At 42.3% G+C, this 25,165-nt stretch overlaps 1 protein-coding gene across 5 annotated transcripts in view; it reads left to right on the forward strand.

Annotated features, from left to right (window-relative positions):
- Window positions 1–24,914, forward strand: part of cdc14ab (cell division cycle 14Ab) — a 72,558-nt gene extending 47,644 nt beyond the window's left edge. For 3 of the 5 annotated variants that reach the window (XM_055164816.1, XM_055164817.1, XM_055164818.1), the window contains 6 exons: window positions 3,467–3,641; window positions 5,337–5,428; window positions 5,915–6,007; window positions 8,269–8,397; window positions 10,284–10,611; window positions 21,657–24,914. In XM_055164816.1, the coding sequence (XP_055020791.1) occupies window positions 3,467–3,641; window positions 5,337–5,428; window positions 5,915–6,007; window positions 8,269–8,397; window positions 10,284–10,611; window positions 21,657–21,686 (847 nt within the window). In that variant the 3' untranslated portion in view covers window positions 21,687–24,914. The remainder of the gene's footprint in view (window positions 1–3,466; window positions 3,642–5,336; window positions 5,429–5,914; window positions 6,008–8,268; window positions 8,398–10,283; window positions 10,612–21,656) is intronic. The other 2 variants (XM_020932016.2, XM_055164819.1) reach the window with 2 other exon arrangements.
- The last annotated feature ends 251 nt before the right edge of the window (window positions 24,915–25,165 follow it).

Below are 25,165 nucleotides of genomic sequence, written 5' to 3' on the forward strand. Positions count from 1 at the left end.
CGTGGAGAAACGACAAACCCAGACGACAGAAAACTCGGGAGCAGAGGAAGTTTGTGTTTTCTTCTCAAAGACGTAAATCTGTTGGCGTCTCTGTCCAATCAGAACCTTCCCCAGATGCTCAGACACATTAAATAAAAAACATTTCACCAGTTTAACACCAAACAACAATTCAACATTATTATTTCCTTGTAAATTCAAAGGAGAATATTTTAATTCCCAACAATTTAATTCAGAAAAATTAATTCAGAATTATAAACATCATGTAAACGTGGCCTGTGTGACTTTGGTGAAAACACTGTGTGGTTTACTCCAGGCTTTAGATGCAACGTCCATCCGTCCATTTTCTTCTTCTTATCTGGGGTCGGGTCTCGGGGGCATCAGTCTAAGCAGAGACTCCAAGACTTCCTTCAGCCCAGACACTTCCTCCAGCTCCTCCAGAGGAACCCCGAGGCCAGTCCAGAGACATCGTCCCTCCAGTGTGTCCTGGGTCTTCCACGGGGCCTCCTCCCAATGAGACATGAACACCTCCTGAGGGAGACGTCCAGGAGACATCAGAAACAGATGTCCTCCTCTCAACTGGCTCCTCTTGACGTGGAGGAGCAGCGGCTCTACTCCGAGCTCCTCACTCTATCTCTAAGTCTATGTTCAGACTGCAGCCCGAAGTGACCAAATCCGATTTTTTGTCTCTATGTTCCTGTATCTGATTTATTTAATGACAGTCTGAACGACACAGATCAGATTTTTTCAAACGTGACCCAGGACACTTGGATCTGTGCTCCTGAAACTGATCCATATCTGATCTTTTACATGTGACTTCAGTGTGAACGGTCAGGTCACATTCATCCACCTACACGTCATCAACAAGACACAAACGTCACTATTCTGCGCTGAAGCAGGAGAAAATTGTTAATGCACTCTGTGTGACTGAAGTGAAGCACATCTCCACTCACCACAAAACACCACCACCAAAAACCTGCTCCTTCTCCTTCTCAATCTCCTCCTTAAAACAAGTCAGTTGTTCATGTTGTGGCTCCGGTACGAGAGGAACTTTAAAATCTCCAGGTGCTCGATGCTGCGTCCATGTTTGTACAACTTGTGTAAACACAGAGACGCTCGCTGCGGTTGACGTCGTCGTGTCTCCAGTGTCACATGTGGGACACTTTTGGACCGTTTAATGTTCACACTGGAGTCACATACAAGTCACATTTAACTGGAAATGTGAACGACCTCGAAAAAACATCAGATTTCACAAAAAAAGCGTTAATCCCTGCAGTCTGAACGTAGACTAAGGGAGCCCAGACACCCTGTGGAGGAAACTCATTTCGAGCGCTTGTATCCGCGATCTTGTCCTTTCGGTCACTACCCAGAGCTCATGACCAGAGCTCATGACCAGAGTGAGGGGAGGAACGAAGACTGACCGGTAAATCGAGAGCTTCGCCTTTCGACTCAGCTCCTCTTCACCACAACGGTCCGATACAGCGACCGCATCACTGCCCACGCTGCACCTGTCCACCTGTCAATCTCACGCTGCACCTGTCCACCTGTCAATCTCACGCTCCGTCCTCCCCTCACTCGAGAACAAGACTCCGACATACTTGAACTCCACTTGGGGCAGAGACTCTCCACCCGCCCGGAGACGACAAGACGCCTTTTTCCGGTCGAGAACCAACGACCTCGGATTTGGCGGAGCTGATCTTCATCCCAGACGCTTCACACTCGAGTCAAACGGCCCCAGAGCTGCAGGTCCTGGTCTGATGAAGACAACAGGACAACAGCATCTACAAACGGCAGAGATGATCCTGTGCTCCCCAACCTGATGCAACATTAAATTATTTTTTTATTAGTTTTATTCTTGTATTAACATTATTTGGCCAATTCCACTTGATAACGCAAAGAAGAACCAATCATTTTCTGTTCAAATCCTTTAAAGATCTGTTCTCAATTAAATAGTTTAGTTTAATTCCTTTTTCATTTTGGTTTATTGAGTTTATTGCTCTGAAAAACCTGCACCTTGACTGTGATCGGGCTCGCATCTCCACAAACCTGACTCTTATTTGGCCTGAAAGAGTGTTAGCGGGGTTTCTCCTGCTTGTTTCCATGGAAATGTTGGCCGTAATATTCCAGAGTGTGGCTTTAAACGTGTTTATCTCCGAGGGAAATGTTCCGAATGATGGTTCTAACATTTTAGAAAGGTTTCAGTGTTGTTTTAAATTTAAAGCCAAATTGTGTAACATTTCAGATGGTGCCCCCTCCCCCTTTAACCCGGTGCCCCCCTCCCCCTTTAACCCGGTGCCCCCTCCCCTTTAACCCGGTGCCCCCCTCCCCTTTTAGCCCGGTGCCCCCCTCCCCCTTTAGCCCGGTGCCCCCCTCCCCCTTTTAGCCCGGTGCCCCCCTCCCCCTTTAGCCCGGTGCCCCCCCCCCCTTTAGCCCGGTGCCCCCTCCCCCTTTAGCCCGGTGCCCCCTCCCCCTTTAGCCCGGTGCCCCCCTCCCCCTTTAGCCCGGTGCTGTATCTGTGCCTCTTGATCTGCAGCTCAGTCCGGGGTTTTTTGTGCCTGGTTTAACTCGTAAACGACGTGTTTCCTCAGTTTCCATCAGAGGCACAAAATCCTGAAGACTTTGCACTTTTTGCATTAACCCCGAGTCCAGTTCGTTGTTTGTCCAGGCCCCAAAACCAGAACCACAAACCCAGTCACTACAGGGACACGAACTCTTATAGCGCTGCAATTTTGTTGCTTGTTCAGAGGAAGGAAACTCTTTTATGTGACACATTTGACATTTTTCATTGTTTTTATGATTAAAATGTGTGTGTTTCATATGAACTTTGCACAAAAAGTCGGGCTGGGTGTCATTAAGAAGTTGGCGATACGATACATACCTCGATACAGTGAGCTTTTGATTTGATACGATACATTTCAAAACTATTTGATACGATAAGAAAAAAAAAAGACTAAATGATGGCTGTGAAACTAAAGTCTTTTTGTGCGAAGTGAATATGAAACACACACATTTTAATCATAAAAACAATGAAAAATGTCAAATGTGTCGCATAAAAGAGTTTCCTTCCTCTGAACAAGCAACAAAATAATTTAGTAAAATATACCAAAAAACACTCTTGGTGATATATCGATACAGCAGCCCACAATATCGATACTGTATCATTACATTGAACAATTTGAACAATATGATATATCGATATTTCAATATTTTTGCACACCCTTAACAAAAAGACTTTTAGTTTCACAGCCATTTTTTTGTCTTTTTTTTATTTTTTTTTTTTTATATCGTATCAAATTGTTTTGAAATGTATCGTATCAAATCAAAAGCTCTCTGTATCGAGATATGTATCGTATCGTGACCTATGTATCGTATCGCCAACTTCTTAATGATACCCAGCCCTGATGCCCTCCCCCTGTGCCTCAGATGCCCTCCCTCCCTCACAGCTCTGTGTCTGTGTCTCTGTCCACAGGAAGCAGGCGTCTCTGTGGCTCATGGGGGACACTCTGCGCTCTCAGAAGTCCAAGACGGAGGACAGGGGCGTGTCTCACCTCATCTCCAGTCTGGACGACTTAAACCTGAACCCGACGAACGCCCAACACAACGCCAACCTGAACAAGAGCCTGGGCCCGGACAGGATCCTGGAGGTAAGAGACAAGAAATTATACTTCACCAAAACAGTCAGGAGCAAGAATTAGACGTTGCCATTTCTCCAAGCACCAGTCATTACACCACACCCAAACTCTGGGGCCGTGGAGGACTGTGGACGTGACACTTTTATATTTGTGTTTGAGTTTTCAGCCTCAGACGCCGTTTTTCTTTCACTTCAGTCACACTCTGCAGCCACTGGGGCACTTTTCCCGACGTGCCTGCTGTAAAATCTGCCCCTCGCTGAAAACGACTCTTACAGATTTACACAAGAAACTGTCAAAGTAAAGCTAAAGCTCTGACCCCTGACCCTTGAACCTTGACCTCTGACCCCGGCCTCAGAACTCGCTCAGTCCCGCAGGTTTTTATTTCTGTTCCTCCAGATTTTTTATTACTTAATTTTCTGTTTTGTTTTGACTTGTACAAATTCATTAAGGTCTTAAAACGTCTTAAATTCTGTTGTCCAAGTTTAATTTTTTTCACAAAGGTCTTAAATTTCATTTGCCTATGTATTTATTTATTTATTTTTTTTTGTAAACTCAGCCGGGCTGCAGTGCGACGTTAAACGGAGGAGAAAAAAACAAAAACAACAACGTGAAATCATGTAACGTGAATGAACATCTTATTTGGAGTCTGTGCAAACACAATACTTTGGTTTGTGGCGCGACTGCAGTGATTAAAACGATCAGTAGAGTGGAGGAAGACGCTGGATGGATCGTGGGGGAAGTGTCGGTTTAATCCAGTGATTCTTAGATTCTAGATGCAGTAGTTGGTTGGTGATTATTCAAATTGGATCTGGTGTTTTTCGCTCGCATAATGGGTGCGATGTTGGTCTTAATTTTCATTTAAGTGCTCTTAAAAAGCTCTTAAAAAAGTCTTAAAAAAGTCTTAAATTCCGATCGAGAGTCCACCAGCTGCTTGTCTCCATGGAGATTTGGTTAGAATGTTCCACAGCATTACAGTTTTTTACAGCATGTAACTTCTGGTCTGGTTGTGTCACCTGATCGTCTCCATTGAGATTGAAATGTTTCATGCAGAACTTTGGGACATTCTAGGCCAGGGGTCTCAAACCTTTTTCCTCCAGTGAGCTCCTTTACGAAACAACAATGCCAGAGCTACTCATTTTAGCAGCTGCAAAAAACTGAGATGATTATAAGAAAGAGGATGAGCCTTTGGATGCCGTTAGACGCCTATAAAACATAAACCATTGTCCATTTATTAGTGCACAAAGTTGAGATTCAAAGCAGAGTCCTGCACTGGGTCGGGTACCTGCAGGTACGGGCAAGTAGTTGCTGAAATGGGCGGATTTAATGTTCTGGAATTATGCGGGCAGTTATGCGGGCGGGTACTGATTACACATGGGCAAGTCAGGACTAAACCGGGACTAATCTTAGACTTCGGTCGGTCAGTTTAATCCAGTGTCTCTTAGATTCTAGATGCAGTAGTTGGTTGGTGATTATTCGAATTGGATCTGGTGTTTTTCGCTCGCATAATGGGTGCGATGTTGTTCTTAGTTTTCATTTAAGTGCTCTTAAAAAAGTCTTAAATTTGAGGTGGTCAAACCTGCGGTTACCCTGGTTTGTGATGAGGAAACTGCATCAGAACATAGTGTGACATGGGTCCTTTAATAAAAAATAATAATAAAATAGTGTTGTTTTTTTAGTGTTGTTGACTCTGTTCTTTTGTTTCCTCAGAGTGACGTGGAGAGTGCACTGACACAGGGCGACAAACTGAGGGCGCTCAAGGGCAGACGGCCTCCTCGCCCGGCCACCGCAGGAGCGCTCAGGTAACTCCACCTGTCTCCTGTCTCTGTGTCTCTGTGTCTCTATCTCAGTTATTTTGACTCACACGAAGACCCCCGTGTGACCCCTCACTCCAGTTCACTCTTTCTTTACATTTACCCTTCTGCGTTTTTGGCCCCTACAAAAAACCACAAAAGAATAAAATGAAAATCTCATTTATTAAAAACACACACAGGGCTTTGGACCAGGCCGCTCACTTCTACGTTTATTTGTCTTTTCTGAACATTTTTTATTCTTATCGGTCCACACGTTAAAACACGACACCCTGAACTGTTTTCTTTAACAGTTTAGTTGATGTTTCTTGGTTTATTTACTTATTTTACTCTTGTTTGCTCTGACTCTTTTTCTGCTTTGTGATTGGCTGTGGTCTGTGTGGATCGGGCTCTGTGATTGGCTGTGGTCTGTGTGGATCGGGCTCTGTGATTGGCTGTTGTCTGTGTGTGTGTGTGGGGCTCTGTGATTGGTTGCAGCGTCGGTGGGCGGGGCTCTGTTCAGCAGCCTGTTGTGTGTTTCAGGGTGGAGGAGATGAAGGTGCACAGCCGGAGCTCGTCTCAGCCGCTCAGGTACGACCGAGGTGTATGTGCGTCTGCTCGTGTGCGTCTGCTCGTGTGCGTCTGCTCGTGTGCGTCTGCTCGTGTGCGTCTGCTCGTGCGTCTGCTTTTGTATCTGCTTTTGTATCTGCTCGTGCGTCTGCTTTTGTTTCTGCTTTTGCGTCTGCTCGTGCAACTGTTTGTGCGTCTGCTTTTGTGTCTGCTTTTGAGTCTGCTCGTGTGTCTGTTTGTGCGTCTGATCTTGTGTCTTGTGCGTCTGCTCTTGTGTGATCTTGTGTCTTGTGCGTCTGCTCTTGTGTGATCTTGTGTCTTGTGTGTCTGCTCTTGTGTGTCGTGCGTCTGCTCTTGTGTGATCTTGTGTGTGCGTCTGCTCTTGTGTGTCTTCTGCTGTGTGATCTTGTGTGTCGTGCGTCTGCTCTTGTGTGATCTTGTGTCTTGTGCGTCTGCTCTTGTGTGATCTTGTGTGTCGTGCGTCTGCTCTTGTGTGATCTTGTGTGTCGTGCGTCTGCTCTTGTGTGATCTTGTGTCTTGTGCGTCTGCTCTTGTGTGATCTTGTGTGTCGTGCGTCTGCTCTTGTGTGATCTTGTGTCTTGTGCGTCTGCTCTTGTGTGATCTTGTGTCTTGTGCGTCTGCTCTTGTGTGATCTTGTGTGTCGTGCGTCTGCTCTTGTGTGATCTTGTGTGTCTTGTGTGTGTGCGTCTGCTCTTGTGTGATCTTGTGTCTTGTGCGTCTGCTCTTTGTGTGATCTTGTGTCTTGTGCGTCTGCTCTTGTGTGATCTTGTGTGTCGTGTGTGATCTTGTGTCTTGTGCTGCTTGTGTGCTCTTGTGTGATCTTGTGTCTGCTGCTCTTGTGTCTTGTGTGTCTGTGCGTCTGCTCTTGTGTGATCTTGTGTGTCGTGCGTCTGCTTTTGTGTGATCTTGTGTCTTGTGTGTGCGTCTGCTCTTGTGTGATCTTGTGTGTCGTGCGTGTCTGCTCTTGTGTGATCTTGTGTCTTGTGCGTCTGCTCTTGTGTGATCTTGTGTCTTGTGCGTCTGCTCTTGTGTGATCTTGTGTGTCGTGCGTCTGCTCTTGTGTGATCTTGTGTCTTGTGCGTCTGCTCTTGTGTGATCTTGTGTGTCGTGCGTCTGCTCTTGTGTGATCTTGTGTGTCGTGCGTCTGCTCTTGTGTGATCTTGTGTCTTGTGCGTCTGCTCTTGTGTGATCTTGTCTTGTGCGTCTGCTCTTGTGTGATCTTGTGTCTGTGCGTCTGCTCTTGTGTGATGTGTCTTGTGCGTCTGCTCTGTGTGATCTTGTGTGTCGTGCGTCTGCTCTTGTGTGATCTTGTGTCTTGTGCGTCTGCTCTTGTGTGTCGTGCGTCTGCTCTTGTGTGATCTTGTGTGTCTTGTGCGTCTGTCTGTGTCTGTGCGTCTGCTCTTGTGTGATCTTGTGTGTCGTGCGTCTGCTCTTGTGTGATCTTGTGTGTCGTGCGTCTGCTCTTGTGTGTTGTGCGTCTGCTCTTGTGTGATCTTGTGTCGTGCGTCTGCTCTTGTGTGATCTTGTGTGTCGTGCGTCTGCTCTTGTGTGATCTTGTGTGTCGTGCGTCTGCTCTTGTGTGTCGTGCGTCTGCTCTTGTGTGCTGTCTGTCTGTCTTGTGTGATCTTGTGTGTCGTGCGTCTGCTCTTGTGTGATCTTGTGTGTCGTGCGTCTGCTCTTGTGTGATCTTGTCTGTCTTGTGCGTTCTGCTCTTGTGTCTTGTGTCTGCGTCTGCTCTTGTGTGATCTTGTGTGTCGTGCGTCTGCTCTTGTGTGATCTTGTGTGTGCGTCTGCTCTTGTGTGATCTTGTGTGTCGTGCGTCTGCTCTTGTGTGATCTTGTGTGTCGTGCGTGCTTGTGTGTCTCTTGTGTGCTCTGATCTTGTGTGTCGTGCGTGCTCTTGTGTGATCTTGTGTGTCGTGCGTCTGCTCTTGTGTGATCTTGTGTGTCGTGCGTCTGCTCTTGTGTGATCTTGTGTGTCGTGCGTCTGCTCTTGTGTGATCTTGTGTGTCTTGTGCGTCTGCTCTTGTGTGATCTTGTGTGTCGTGCGTCTGCTCTTGTGTGATCTTGTGTGTCGTGCGTCTGCTCTTGTGTGTGATCTTGTGTGTCGTGCGTCTGCTCTTGTGTGATCTTGTGTGTCGTGCGTCTGCTCTTGTGTGTCGTGCGTCTGCTCTTGTGTGATCTTGTGTGTCGTGCGTCTGCTCTTGTGTGATCTTGTGTGTCGTGCGTCTGCTCTTGTGTGATCTTCTCTCGTGTGCGCAGGTTGTCTTCGGGGATGGGTCAGGGCCCGGCGTCTCCGCTCAAAGCCACAAAGTTCCCGTCGTCGTCTGCGTCCGCGGCGGCCAAGCGCATCGGCAGGAGCTCGTCCGGAGCCGCGTCACACCTGCGCAGGTATCACCACTTCCTGTTTACCTCCTCCGTACTTCCCGTTTACGCCTCTGACCTTTGACCTGACGGAGCTTTTCTCTCCCTCTCTCTGTCTTCAGTTTCATTCGTTTTATGTCTGTTTTTTGTTTATAGTGTCGAGAGTTCCTGAATCTCGCAAATGTAAACTTTTATTCTTAATAATTTTAGTTTTATTTATCACAGTGTGGCCCATGTGATAAGAAATATAGTTTAGGCTCATGTGGAAAGAGTTATAATCCATTTTTAAGTAACTATAAAGCTGCACACTGTAGGTCCACCATCTGCTTGTCTCCATGGAGATTTGGTTAGAAGGAATAAACTCGATACTCGATACTGATTCTGATCCCACGATGAGAAAAAAACCCTCTTTCTTTAGACAATCTCCTGTGATTCTCCACTTTAAACGGTAGAAATTTGTTTTCTATTCCCACGTGTCCTGATATCTGTGTGATCCCTGAGTGGCCCAGGTCTAAACCAGGACTAAACTAGGTCTAAACCAGGACTAAACTAGCTCTAAACCAGGATTAAACTAGGACTAAACCAGGACTAAACTAGCTCTAAACCAGGACTAAAGTAGCTCTAAACCAGGACTAAACTAGCTCTAAACTAGGACTAAACCAGGACTAAACTAGGTCTAAACCAGGACTAAACTAGGTCTAAACTAGCTCTAAACCAGGACTAAACTAGCTCTAAACCAGGACTAAACTAGCTCTAAACTAGGACTAAACCAGGACTAAACTAGGTCTAAACCAGGACTAAACTAGGTCTAAACCAGGACTAAACTAGGTCTAAACCAGGACTAAACTAGGTCTAAACTAGGACTAAACTAGGTCTAAACCAGGACTAAACTAGGTCTAAACCAGGTCTAAACTAGGACTAAACCAGGTCTAAACTAGGTCTAAACTAGGACTAAAACTAGGTCTAAACTAGGACTAAACTAGGTCTAAACCAGGACTAAACTAGGACTAAACTAGGTCTACACCAGGACTAAACTAGGTCTACACCAGGACTAAACAAGTACTAAACTAGCTCTAAACCAGGTCTAAACCAGGTCTAAACCAGGACTAAACTAGGTCTAAACCAGGACTAAACCAGGTCTAAACTAGGACTAAACCAGGTCTAAACCAGGACTAAACTAGGTCTAAACCAGGACTAAACTAGGTCTAAACTAGGACTAAACCAGGTCTAAACCAGGACTAAACCAGGACTAAACTAGGTCTAAACCAGGACTAAACTAGGTCTAAACTAGGACTAAACAGGACTAAACCAGGACTAAACTAGGTCTAAACCAGGACTAAACTAGGTCTAAACTAGGACTAAACCAGGTCTAAACCAGGACTAAACTAGGTCTAAACTAGGTCTGAACCAGGACTAAACAAGACTAAACTAGGTCTAAACTAGGTCTAAACCAGAACTAAACAAGGACTAAACTAGGTCTATCCCAGGACTAAACTAGGTCTACACCAGGACTAAACAAGGACTAAACTAGGTCTAAACCAGTTTTAATCCAGGTCCATGTGTGTATTCTAGTCTCTGTGTCTTATTCTTGTTCTGATCCAGTTCCAGATCGTTCTAATCACATTCAGGAAAGGTTCTGCTCTGTCCTGAAAACGGGATTTTTTTTAGTATCAAAACCTGCGAAAACTTAGGTTCTAGTTTCGATATTAGTTTTAGAATCTGATTTTTGACGACCCTGGGACACTACTGTGAGACAAATTAGTCAGAAAACGATAAAAAGCGTCTGTTATAGTAACTTAAATGTCTTTTTTTAGTTAATTTTCTGTCTTCAGTTTGTTTTTTTGTTGGTTTTTTTTTGTTCTTAAATTGTTCGTCTGTGTCTGTTGTGACTCCGCCCCTCCCCGCCTCTGTAGCTCCGCCCTCAGCTCGCGATTGGCCAGTTCCCTGAGCGACCTGTACGCATCGCTCCCCGCCTCCGCCTCCTCCTCCCTTAGCTCCGCCCCCGCGCCCCGTCTCTATGGAAACCGTCCCGAGGTCAACAACAACAACAGCAGCGGCGTTGGCGGGCCGGGAAGCGGAGGGGGCGGGGCTCTGTACATGGGTCCCGCCTCGTCAGCCGCTGTTGCCACGACGACGGCGGCGGCGGCAGCGGGGAAGAGCCGGGAGTGGGCGGGGCCTTACCGAGCGCCTGGCGGGTACAGCGGGCTCAAGAGCGGGCGCTACCTGAGCCGATCCATCCCCGTAAGTCCTCACGCCAGCAGCAGCAGCTCTGATTGGACCGTTTGAATCTGTCCTCTCACGCCTCTGTGCTCTGATTGGACCGTTTGAATCTGTCCTCTCATGCCTCTGTGCTCTGATTGGACCGTTTGAATCTGTCCTCTCACCTCTCTGTGCTCTGATTGGACCGTTTGAATCTGTCCTCTCACGCCTCTGTGCTCTGATTGGACCGTTTGAATCTGTCCTCTCACCTCTCTGTGCTCTGATTGGACCGTTTTCACAACCATCGGAAATGCCGCGATGTCGAGTAAACGTCACGTCTGGTTAATGTTTTTGTGTGTCTAAGTGTGTGTCTAAGTGTGTATGTAAGTGTGTGTGTGTAAGTGTGTAAATGTGTGTGTAAAAATGTGTGTGTGTGTGTGTAAATGTGTGTGTAAATGTGTGTGTGTGTGTGTGTGTAAATGTGTGTGTAAGTGTGTGTAAATGTGTGTGTGTGTGTGTAAGTGTGTGTGTGTAAGTGTGTGTGTGTGTGTAAATGTGTGTGTGTAAATGTGTGTGTAAGTGTGTGTGTGTAAATGTAAGTGTGTGTGTGTGTAAATGTGTGTGTAAATGTGTGTGTAAATGTGTGTGTGTAAGTGTGTGTGTATGTAAGTGTGTGTGTGTAAATGTGTGTGTGTAAATGTGTGTGTAAGTGTGTGTGTGTGTAAATGTGTGTGTGTGTGTGTAAAAATGTGTGTGTAAATGTGTGTGTGTGTAAGTGTGTGTGTGTGTGTGTAAATGTGTGTGTGTGTAAATGTGTGTGTGTGTGTAAGTGTGTGTGTGTAAATGTGTGTGTGTGTGTAAGTGTGTGTGTGTAAATGTGTGTGTAAATGTGTGTGTAAGTGTGTGTCGTATTCTCCAGCAGCTTCATAAATCTGCCTCATCACCAAATCTTCAACCAACAAACTCCACAAAGGAGAAACATTCTTCATGAACAATTTATCCACAAAGATCAAGAGAAGAAAGAACAAAACTTAAAGGAAACAACGACGACGTAATTGATGCATCAGACTTTCAGACGTAATTCACACTGGGAAGGATTTTCTGAACAAGTGAGCCTCAAACCTCCATGTTTGTTTTCCCAGTGGGACGTGTCTATTGTCAAAGTCGATCTTTTCTAGTCTTTTGAACCATTTCACTTTTGTTTCTGGTTCTGATATTGTCATATTTTAGTTTTGGGATTCGGACGTCGTTAATTGTTGTGGTTGTTGGATCCAAACAGCGGAAAACGACTCGAGAAATTTGTTTGTGAACTCCATAAATGCAAAAGTGAATCAGATGTGTTAGTCTTAGTTTAGTTCTGGTTTTGTCGTGTTTTAGACCACGTTTAGTCCTGGTTTGGTTCTGGTTTAGTCCTATTTTAGTCCTGATTTAGTCCTGGTTTAGTTCTGGTTTAGTCCTATTTTAGTCCTGATTTGGTCCTGGTTTAGACCACGTTTACTCCTGGTGTATGCCAGATCTAGTCCTAGTTTAGTATAGTCCTGGCTTAGTCCTTTGTAGTCTTGTTTGGTCTTGGTTTAATCCTGCTTTACACCACGTTTACTCCTGGTCTAGTCCTGGTTTAGTCCAAGTTTAATCATTGGTGTAGTTCTGGTTTAGTCCTGGTTTAATACCCGGTCTACTCCTGGTTTAGTCCTGTTTTAGTCCCACTATAGACCTTGGTTTAGTTCTGGTTTAGTTCTGGTTTAGTCCTGGTTCAGTTCAGTTTTAGTTTTGTTTTTCATCAAACCTCCGTGTTTGTTTTCCCAGTGGGACGTGTCTGTTGTCAAAGTCGATCTTTTCAAGTCTTTTGAACCATATCACTTTTGTTTCTGGTTCTGATCTTGTCATATTTTAGTTTTGGGATTCGGACGTCGTAATCACTTTATCGGAAAATCCTTCCCAGTGAATTGTGCAATGAATGAAAGTCCCAAATTCTTGATGCATCTACTGACTAGGGCTGGTATCATTAAATAGTTGCCGATATGAAACGTACGGATACGGTGAGCTTTCGATTTGATACGATATATTTCAAATCAGTTTGATACGGTTCAATAAAAATAAAGTCTAAATCATGTCTGTGATACTAAAAAAAGTCTTTGTTAAACCACTTCTTGTGCAAAGTTCATATGAAACACAAACATTTTAATCATCAAAATTTATGAAGCTGCTGGAGAATATGACACACACATTTACACACACACATTTACACACACATTTACACACACACATTTACACACACACATTTACACACACACATTTACACACACACATTTACACACACATTTACACACACATTTACACACACACATTTACACACACACATTTACACACACACATTTACACACACATTTACACACACATTTACACACACACATTTACACACACACACACATTTACACACACATTTACACACACATTTACACACACATTTACACACATTTACACACACACATTTACACACACATTTACACACACATTTACACACACACATTTACACACACACATTTACACACACATTTACACATTTACACACACATTTACACACACACATTTACACACACACACATTTACACACACACATTTACACACACACACACACACATTTACACACACACACACATTTACACACACATTTACACATTTACACACACATTTACACACACATTTACACACACATTTACACACATTTACACACACACACATTTACACACACTTTACACACACATTTACACATTTACACACATTTACACACACATTTACACACACACACATTTACACACACATTTACACACACATTTACACACACACATTTACACACACATTTACACATTTACACACACACATTTACACACACACATTTACACACACACATTTACACACACATTTACACACACACACACACATTTACACACACACATTTACACACACACATTTACACACATTTACACACACATTTACACACACATTTACACACACACATTTACACACACACATTTACACACACACATTTACACACACACATTTACACACACACATTTACACACACACACATTTACACACACATTTACACACACATTTACACACACACATTTACACACACATTACACATTTACACACACACATTTACACACACACATTTACACACATTTACACACACATTTACACACACATTTACACACATTTACACACACATTTACACACACATTTACACACACACATTTACACACATTTACACACACATTTACACACACATTTACACACACATTTACACACACACACACATTTACACACACATTTACACACACACATTTACACACACACATTTACACACACACACACATTTACACACACACACATTTACACACACATTTACACACACACACATTTACACACACACATTTACACACACATTTACACATTTACACACACATTTACACACACACACACACATTTACACACACACATTTACACACACATTTACACACACATTTACACACACACACATTTACACACACACATTTACACACACATTTTTACACACACACACACACATTTACACACACACATTTACACACACACATTTACACACACACATTTACACACACACACATTTACACACACATTTACACACACTTTACACACACATTTACACACACACATTTACACACACATTTACACATTTACACACACACACACACACACACATTTACACACACACACACATTTACACACACACATTTACACACACATTTACACACACACATTTACACACACACACATTTACACACACACACATTTACACACACATTTACACACACATTTACACACACACATTTACACACACATTTACACACACATTTACACACACATTTACACATTTACACACACACATTTACACACACATTTACACACACATTTACACACACACACACACTTTACACACACATTTACACACACATTTACACACATTTACACACACATTTACACACACACACATTTACACACACACACACATTTACACACACACATTTACACACACATTTACACACACATTTACACACATTTACACATTTACACACACATTTACACACACACACACACATTTACACACACACACACATTTACACACACATTTACACATTTACACACACACATTTACACACACATTTACACACACATTTACACATTTACACACACATTTACACACACTTTACACACACATTTTACACACACACACACACATTTACACACACATTTACACATTTACACACACACACACACATTTTACACACACACACATTTACACACACATTTACACACACACACATTTTACACATTTACACACACACATTTACACACATTTACACACACATTTTACACACACATTTTTACACACACATTTACACACACACATTTACACACACATTTACACACACATTTACACACACACATTTACACACACACACATTTACACACACACACACATTTACACACACATTTACACACACATTTACACACACACACACACACATTTACACACACACATTTACACACACATTTACACACATTTTACACACACACACACACATTTACACACACATTTACACACACATTTACACACACATTTACACACACATTTACACACACACATTTACACACACACATTTACACACACACATTTACACACACATTTACACATTTTACACACACATTTACACACACACATTTACACACACATTTACACATTTACACACACACACATTTACACACACATTTACACACACACATTTACACACACATTTACACACACACATTTACACACACATTTACACACACATTTACACATTTACACACACACATTTACACACACACATTTTACACACACATTTACACACACACACACATTTACACACACACACACACACATTTACACACACACATTTACACACATTTACACACACACACACATTTACACACACACACACACATTTACACACACACATTTACACACACATTTACACACACACATTTACACACACACATTTACACACTACACACACACACATTTACACACACATTTACACACACACACACATTTACACACACACACATTTACACACACATTTACACACACACACATTTACACACACATTTACACACACATTTACACATTTACACACACACACTTTACACACACACATTACACACACACATTTCACACACATTACACACACACATTTACACACACACACACACATTTACACACACATTTACACACACATTTACACACACACATTTACACACACACACACATTTACACACACACACATTTACACACACATTTACACACACACATTTACACACACACACACACATTTACACACACACATTTACACACACATTTTTACACACACACACATTACACACACATTTACACACATTTTACACACACATTTACACACACATTTACACACACATTTACACACACATTTACACACACATTTTGACACAGAAAAACATTAACCGGAAGTTCCGCAAACCAACAGCAGGACACTTCCAGCCGTTGTGAAAACTGTCGATTGGACTGTTCTGTTTCTGTTCTGTTTCTGTTCTGTCCTTTCACATCTTTGTGTTTTGATCGGTGCTTCATTTTGTGACATCACCAACACACCAGGTGACATCATAGTGTGAACTCTGAAATTACATAAAGACGCATTATATTTGGTTTCTGTAAATAGCTGGGAAATTTAAAAAGTAAAACAAATCATCATATTGGGATTTTACTTTTTTTTTCCCAGGCTCAAAAACTTGCTTCAAAAAGTTGCTTCTAAATTCATCTAAAAACTGAAAGAAATCGTCAAAGTTTTGTTAAACGTATAAACCGGACATGTCAAACTCAGGCCCGGGGGCCAAATTTGGGCCGTGATATAATTATATTTGGCCCGTGAGATAATTTCAAACATGTATTAGAGCTGCTCACCGGCTACAGATCGACTATAGAGACATGATTTATTTAAAATGTTATTATTTTATATTCTGTTTGTTCTGGATTCAATGTTTAAGCAAAACTATTATTAAACATTTATTTTAATTAGAAAACGTTTAAAATTACAGTTCTGGAAAGAAGAGATATTTAGTTTGGCCTGTGATTTAGTCCCAGTTTTTAATTTTGGCCCAACTTCAGTTTGAGTTTGACACTCCTGGTATAAACTATAAAAGTACAGTTTTCTTTTCTAGTGTTAATTTTTACTCCCAAATATTTTTCTTAAATCAAATTCTTGCTGTTAAAATCGCTTTAGAAAATTGACCTTTATGTGTTATTTTTCTGTTTTATTTCTACGTTAGTCTCTGGTGTGTTGAAATAAAAGCAGCTCTGATGGTTTTGGGACTTAAACATAAAAACAGACTCACCACACACGATTAAAGCTACCATCTGTACTTTATTATTATTATTTATTTATTTTTTTTAAACAATTCTCACCTCACCAGTGCTTTCTACTCTTCTCCTGTCCGGCCAAACCTGCACACGGTGCGACAGCAGCAGAGTGGAGCGCCTCTAGTGGTGAAGTGTGAGAATACAACAGGGGGACGGGTCACTCACAATAATCACAGATGGCAGCTTTAACGATCAGACTTGAACCTCATAAATGTTTTGAAATCCTGCGTGTTTTTCTGGCAGTGGGGTTCATTCGTCTCCTTTAAACACTTCAAACCAACACGGTGACAGTTTTATCCTCAAGTTTAACTCTTTCTTTTTGTGGTGTGGGTGAGATCGTGACCCTCCCGGTGCGTCGGGTTTCTCTTGGTTCTGCTCTGACCTGAAGCTGCTGCTGAGACGAGGAATAAAACATCTGAGAACAGCAGGGCGACTGGTTTCTCCACGGGGCCACAAAATGTTTAACTCAGTTCTGCAGAATATGAATTGCGCCATTTAGTGCCTCCGCTTAATTTAATTTCTCTCCAGCAACTAGTCATGAGTCGAGATGGATGTAGACGAAGACAGAGATTCTGAGTTGGCGACGATTCCCCAGATCCCCGAGGATTTAAAGCCGGAACAAAGAGAATGTTTGGTGAATTTTATCTCGGGGAAAGACGTTATTGTTCTTTTTCCTACAGGATTTGGCGCATTACAAACGTCACGACCAAACAGCAGCGATTGGTTAAATAAAAAAAGTCCCCGCCTCACGCTGCGAGGTCACACGAAATGAAACCGACTCACGAATCAGGCTTGAAAAAGTGAGGCTGCTGAACAAAAAATGTCATTTAAAAACACCTCTAAAATAAAATCAGTGCAGTTTTAGTCCAAACATGATAAAATATGTTTATTTTGTGATTCCAAATGAGCGTAAACGAGCCGATCAGAGTCAAACAAAGCAGGTCTTTTGTACAGGAACCTTTTACAGACTAATCAGGATTCAGACCTGATTGTACCGAGTAAGACGTTTTCAGAAATATTCATGTGCGTAGAATAGAAATCTGTGCATATTTGTCTGTAGTTGAGCATAAAATAAATACTGTTAAACTCTGGAATGAGTCGAGTCAAACATAAAATGTGTTGTGTGAATTTTATACATCAGAATATGAAGTGAAAAGTTACAACGTCAAGAATTAAAATCACCAAATGAAAATGTACGATTAAACTTTCTACAGAACGAACACGAATTCAGAGAACTCGACTCAGAAATACAACATCACTTTACAGAAGAAACATCGAGCGAGATGACGGACGAAACCTGGACGAAACCTGGACTAAAACTGGACTAAAACTGGACTAAAACTGGACGAAACCTGGACTAAAACTGGACTAAAACTGGACTAAACCTGGACGAAACCTGGACGAAACCTGGACGAAACCTGGACTAAAACTGGACGAAACCTGGACTAAAACTGGACTAAAACTGGACTAAAACTGGACGAAAACTGGACGAAACCTGGACGAAACCTGGACTAAAACTGGACTAAAACTGGACTAAAACTGGACTAAAACTGGACTAAAACTGGACGAAACCTGGACTAAAACTGGACTAAAACTGGACGAAACCTGGACTAAAACCTGGACGAAAACCTGGACGAAAACCTGGACGAAAACCTGGACGAAAACTGGACGAAACCGGACTAAAACTGGACTAAAACTGGACTAAAACTGGACTGAAACCTGGACGAAAACCTGGACTAAAACCTGGACTAAAACCTGGATGAAACTGGACTAAAACTGGACTAAAACTGGACTAAAACTGGACTGAAACCTGGACGAAACCTGGACGAACCCTGGACGAACCCTGGACTGAAACCTGGACGAAACCTGGACTAAAACCTGGACGAAACCTGGACGAAACCTGGACGAAACCTGGACGAAACCTGGACGAAACCTGGACGAAACCTGGACTAAAACCTGGACGAAACCTGGACTAAAAACCTGGACTAAAACCTGGACTAAAACCTGGACTAAAACTGGACTAAAACTGGACTAAACCTGGACGAAACCTGGACGAAACCTGGACGAAACCTGGACTAAAACCTGGACTAAAACCTGGACGAAACCTGGACTAAAACCTGGACTAAAACCTGGACTAAAACCTGGATGAAACCTGGACGAAACCTGGACTAAAACCTGGACTAAAACCTGGACGAAACCTGGACTAAAACCTGGACTAAAACCTGGACTAAAACTTGGACTAAAACTGGACTAAAACCTGGACTAAACCTGGACTAAACCTGGACTAAACCTGGACTAAACCTGGACTAAACCTGGACTAAAAATTGACTAAAAATTGAGTTATCCATGAGGACTAAACCAGGACTGAACCAGGACTGAACCAGGACTGAACCAGGACTGAACCAGGACTGAACCAGGACTAAACCAGGACTGAACTAGGACTGAACTAGGACTTAAACCAGATCTAAACCAGGACTAAACCAGGACTGAAGTGAATTATGATTCTTGACGTTGTAACTTTTCAGTTCATGTTCTGATAAAATAAACACATTTATTTATGTTCGACTCGACTCATTTAAAAGTTTACAAATATTGATTTTATGCTCAAGTACAAACAAATACAAATATGAACAGATTTCTCTCCTGTGAACATGAACGTTTCTGAAACTTTCTTCGTCCACATGATCGGACGTTTGTCGTTGATGTTTTACAAAAGAAACAGTGAGGGTTCTGTTCCCGACCGTGGGTTTAACTCCCTCCTCTTCCTGATCATATGAACAGAAGTCAGCGGGTTTCACACTCTGACCTCACAGCGAGGAGGTTCCAGGTTCAGTTCTTTGGTGTTTCTGTGCTGAACGTGCAGGTCGGGTCAAACGCAGAGGACACGTCTCCCTCCGGGTCTGATCCTCGTGTCACGGACCCGACGACCTGCTGCTCGGACTCTCTGTTCTGGATCTGAACATGGAAATGGAAACGCTGATGTTCAGTCTGTCCTTTTACACAAGACACGACTAAACCGGGACTAAACCGGGACTAAACCGGGACTAAACCGGGAATAAAACGGGACTAAACCGGGACTAAACCAGGAATAAAACGGGACTGAACCGGGACTAAACCGGGACTAAACCAGGACTAAACCAGGACTAAACCAGGACTAAAATGGGACTGTACCGGGACTAAAACGGGAATGAACCGGGACTAAACCGGGACTGTACCTGGACTGAACCGGGACTAAACCGGGTCTAAACCAGGACTAAACCGGGACTAAACCAGGAATAAAACGGGACTGAACCGGGACTAAACCAGGACTAAAATGGGACTGTACCGGGACTAAAACGGGAATGAACCAGGACTAAACCGGGAATAAACCGGGACTAAACCAGGACTAAAATGGGACTGTACCGGGACTAAACCAGGACTAAAACGGGACTAAACCAGGAATAAAACGGGACTGAACCGGGACTAAAATGGAACTAAAACGGGACTGAACCAGGACTGAACCAGGACTTGATTGAAAAGACATGATTTTCTAACAGAACAGACGCTGCCAAACAAATGTGACATGTTTCTGTGTTTCGTTTTGTTTGGTTTTTGCAGCTCGGTTTGTGGATTTTGACTCTGTGTGTTTTGTTTTGTGTTTTGTTGCATGTTCTTCATATGTTCTTGTTCCGTGTTTGTGTGGGAGTTCTCTGTGGGCTACACGCCGTCATTCCCACAAAAACCGTCACTCCGAAATCGAGGTTTAATAATTGGCGGAAAGGCGGAGTTTCCATTTTTTTAATCAAGCGTCTCTGCACTTACTTTTGTTTTCTTTTTTTAGATTTTCTTTTTCCAACATTCCTCCTTTCTGACTCAACAAAGGAATTGTTAAATTGCTTGGCACAGTGTGAGTGGTTCTGGTTTAGTCCCGGTTCAGTTCCGGTTTAGTCCCGGTTTAGTCCTGGTTTAGTCCTGGTTCATTCCCGTTTTAGTCCCGGTTTAGTCCCAGTTTAGTTCCGGTTTAGTCCCGGTTTAGTCCCGGTTTAGTCCCGGTTTAGTCCCGGTTCAGTCCCGGTTTAGTCCCGGTTTAGTCCCGGTTTAGTCCCGGTTTAGTCCCGGTTTAGTCCCGGTTTAGTCCCGGTTTAGTCCCGGTTTAGTCCCGGTTTAGTCCCGGTTTAGTCCCGTTTAGTCCCGTTTATAGTCCGGTTTAGTCCCGGTTTAGTCCCGTTTAGTCGTTTAGTCCCGGTTTAGTCCCGGTTTAGTCCCGTTTAGTCCCGGTTTTCAGTCCCGGTTTAGTCCCGGTTTTAGTCCCGGTTTAGTCCCGGTTTAGTCCCGGTTCAGTCCCGGTTTAGTCCCGGTTTAGTCCCGGTTTAGTCCCGGTTTAGTCCCGGTTTAGTCCCGGTTTAGTCCTGGTTCACACAAGCCAAAAAACGTGCCGCTCCAAACTCTTGAGTGCGTTACCAGATTGTCGATATAAAACTTGTCGGAATGTCCTTTTTTTGTCGGAATAATCGCCGTTTTCCCCACTCAAACTCCAACTCAAACTCCGCGCTCTTGAACTTCCGTATCAACTAAATAAATTTCCACGAGTTTTATTCTGAAAATCTAACCCCGTCCTCTCTCTCTGTTTCAGTCTCTTCAGTCTGAGTTCATCCAGTACTAAAGACGTGAAAACCTGAACTCCATCTCCCACAATCCTTTGCTGCTGCTTGGCCCCGCCCCTTTGGCCCGCACGGACTCACCGAGCGAACAGACGGTTCACCGCAGAGAGATTTATATTTACATAAACGAAGAAAAAACTCCAAGAAAAGATTTTGTACTTTGTCACAGAGAATCTTTTGTGTATTTTTTTTGTTTTTAAGAGTTTTATTTTTGAACACGTGAAGGATCGGACGCAGTATTTTCGGGAATTTCGCCGGACGGATTATTTTTTTGGGGGGATTTTAAAGGGACGGATATTTGTCTAAACTCAGGGGACGCGAACGAACGAGCGAACGAACGAAGCTCCTTTTGTCTTAACGATGTTTTAAATGTATATAAAAAAAAAAAGCTTATTATTATTATATATTTTTAGTTTTTAACACGGACTGATGTTTTTAAGCTCGTCTGGATCACTGTTTGAACGTTTCTCGCGCTTCGGAACGATCGTGTTTTTCCATCACTAAACATTCCGGACTTTTTAATAATAATAATAATAATAATAATAATAAAAGTGAAATGCATTTGTTCTGCTTAAAACTGAACGAGAAACAGAAGCAGGTACTTGAATGTAATGGCTGAAACGCTTTTATTTTATTTTATTTTATTTGTTTAACCCAAAATCTGCTGTAAAAGTAAAAAATGTGTTCGGAATTTTCAGATTTTTAAAGGTGCATTTTATTGTTCACTTCTTGTTTCTTTGCCCGTAATGTTCCACGGTAGGGCTTTAAAATCCCTGTGTCGTTCGTTCATTTGTTTTTCGAAATTTTTTAAAAGAAAGAAAATGGAAACATTTTCTTCATTATTTGTCTCCAAAACCAAAATGAAAAAAACAGATAATGATTCGATTTTTCAGTTTTCGATTTTGTGTTTGAATGAAAAATGGAAAAAAATCGGATAATGGACTGAACCAGGACTAAACCAGGACTGAACCAGGACTGAACCAGGACTGAACCAGGACTGAACCAGGACTGAACCAGGACTGAACCAGGACTGAACCGTTTTCAGTCCCGGTCTGGTCCCAGTCTGGTCCACGTCTTCATTCCTGGTCTGGTCTTGGTCTGAATCCTGGTCTCAGTCTCTGGTCTTAGTCCCGGTCCTGTTTCCAGTCTCAGGCCCGGTCTGGTCCCTATCTCAGGCCTGGTCTCTGGTCCCGGTCTGGTCCCGGTCTGGTCCCGGTCTCAGTCATCATCTGGTCCTGGTCCTGTTCCTGGTCTCAGTCCTGGTCTGGTCTTGGTTTGAGTCCTGGTCTCAGGCCCTGGTCTTAGTCCTGGTCCTGTTTTCAGTCTCAGTCCCAGTCTGGTCCTGGTCTGGTCCATGTCTCAGGCCCGGTCGTGTTCCTGGTCCTGTTCCTGGTCCTGTTCCCGGTCTCAGTCCTGGTCTACTTCTGGTTTGGTCCAAGACCTTGTTTAGACCTGGTTTAGTTCTGTTTTAGTCCTTGTTCAGTCCGTTATCAATTTTTTTTCCATTTTTCCTTTAAAAACAAAATCAAAAACTGAAAAAATTAATCATTAGTTTTTTTCATTTTGGATTTGGAGACAAATAATGAAGAAAACTGTTGTTTTTTCGTTTTCTTATTTTTGGTTTTATTTTAAAAAACAAATGAACAAATGACACAGTTTGATAAAATATTTCTCACTTCCTTTTCTTCATTTACAGCTCAAAAAAACACCTTAAAACCTTCTATTCTCACCATGTGTGCGCTCGCCTCTCCACAGATCTGACTGTTACCCTGTCTCCATTGTGATCCTCAGTGTTATTTCCACACAGATAAAAATGAAGTGTTAAAATTGACTCTCACATTTCCTCAGAGTTTATCTGAGTCACTCTGTTCTCGAGTTAATTTAACTTTTGTGTAAAAGTTCATGAAGTAAAACTGGACCAAAGTTCCTGTTTAACTCCAAATCCAGAGTTAAATTCACCTTCTGAGAGTGAACAGAAAACACTGTGTAGAGTTATTCTGATTTAACTCAACACACAGAGGGGTTTTATTTTTACACTTTCTTTGAGTTAATTTAAGATGAAATTATGAACAAAACTGGTTCAGTCTGGTTCTACTCTGGAGGGAGTTTGAAGTCAAATTGAAGTTGAATTAAGTTCAACCAAATCAACTCTGGAAAATTACTCCAACACGTTTAACTTTCAAATAATTAAAATATCACTTTTTGTGTTAAAAACAACTCTGAAATATTTCACCCTGACATTTTAACTCCAGTTTTTTTCTGTTCATGTGGAATAATCGAGACAAAACTGAAACATCTCCACGGACGCAGTGAGTTTCAGATTCTGTTTACAGGCGCCATTTTGAGGACTTTTCACCAGGTAAAGAAGATTCCAGGTCAAACAGAAACATCTCCACGGAGAGGAGAAGGTTCCGTAGTGAGACTTTAAATCCTGTGATGTTTGTGACGCGTTAAAGCAGCTGGTTTTAAATGTGTAATGGAGCAGTTTTTCTACAACATAAACTCTTTAATATTCACACACAAACTCTTTTATTCAAAAAACTCAACTCGTTTATTTGAGTTTGAACTCGTCTGCTGGAGATAAAACACTGAGCTCTGAACATTTAAAGCCTCATGGTGGAACATTCCAGGTTCACACGATTCCTCCAACTTGAAGCGACTGTTTGAAGATTTATTTTCACATGACACAACTTAAACTTTTCATCATCACAGTGAAACGACTTTACACGGTTTTATTTAACGATTTATGTCAAACTTCTTGTGTAATGAGCTTCTGTGTCCAACAACTGTCCAAACTCTGTCCATTTTCTGTCCAAACTCTGTCCACTCTCCGTCTCTGATCATGTCTCCGTCTTTAGGTTTTTTGTTTTTTTTTTCCATTATGGTTAAAAACTCTGTTCATTGTTTTAAGGACCGTCTTTGGAAAACACTTTTTTTTTTTTTTATCTCAAATTTGCTTTTTCATTTCCCTGTTCAGCCTGAAATACTGTATCTGTGTTTTAGTCCTGGTTTAGTCCTGGTTTAGACCTGGTTTAGTCCTGGTTTAGACCTGGTTTAGTCCTGGTTTAGACCTGGTTTAGCCCTTGTTGCTGTTTTGTCTTAGTTTTTTTTTTTTCATTTAGTTTTTTATTTTATGACATAATTGAGTTTGAACCAAGTCTAAACTAAACAGCAATATACAGAGGACACAGTCAAGTCTAAACCTGGACTAAACCTGGACTAAACCTGGACTAAACTGGACTAAACTGGACTAAATCTGGACTAAATCTGGACTAAATCTGGACTAAATCTGGACTAAATCTGGACTAAATCTGAAAAAAGTCAGACAGGAAGCTGCTGCACCTTTTCACAATAAAAGCCTGTGGGACCAAACACCATTTTTCTTGTTGACGTCTGATTTTCTGTCGTTTCTGAACACAGTGTGGGTGTTTGTGTTTAGAGCAGAACCTTGGACCGAACTAGACCAGACCGGACCAGACTG

Source organism: Boleophthalmus pectinirostris, unplaced genomic scaffold (genome assembly GCF_026225935.1).
Source record: "Boleophthalmus pectinirostris isolate CB_2022bp ecotype Guang Dong unplaced genomic scaffold, ASM2622593v1 HiC_scaffold_7, whole genome shotgun sequence".
NCBI classification, from domain to species: domain Eukaryota; kingdom Metazoa; phylum Chordata; class Actinopteri; order Gobiiformes; family Gobiidae; genus Boleophthalmus; species Boleophthalmus pectinirostris.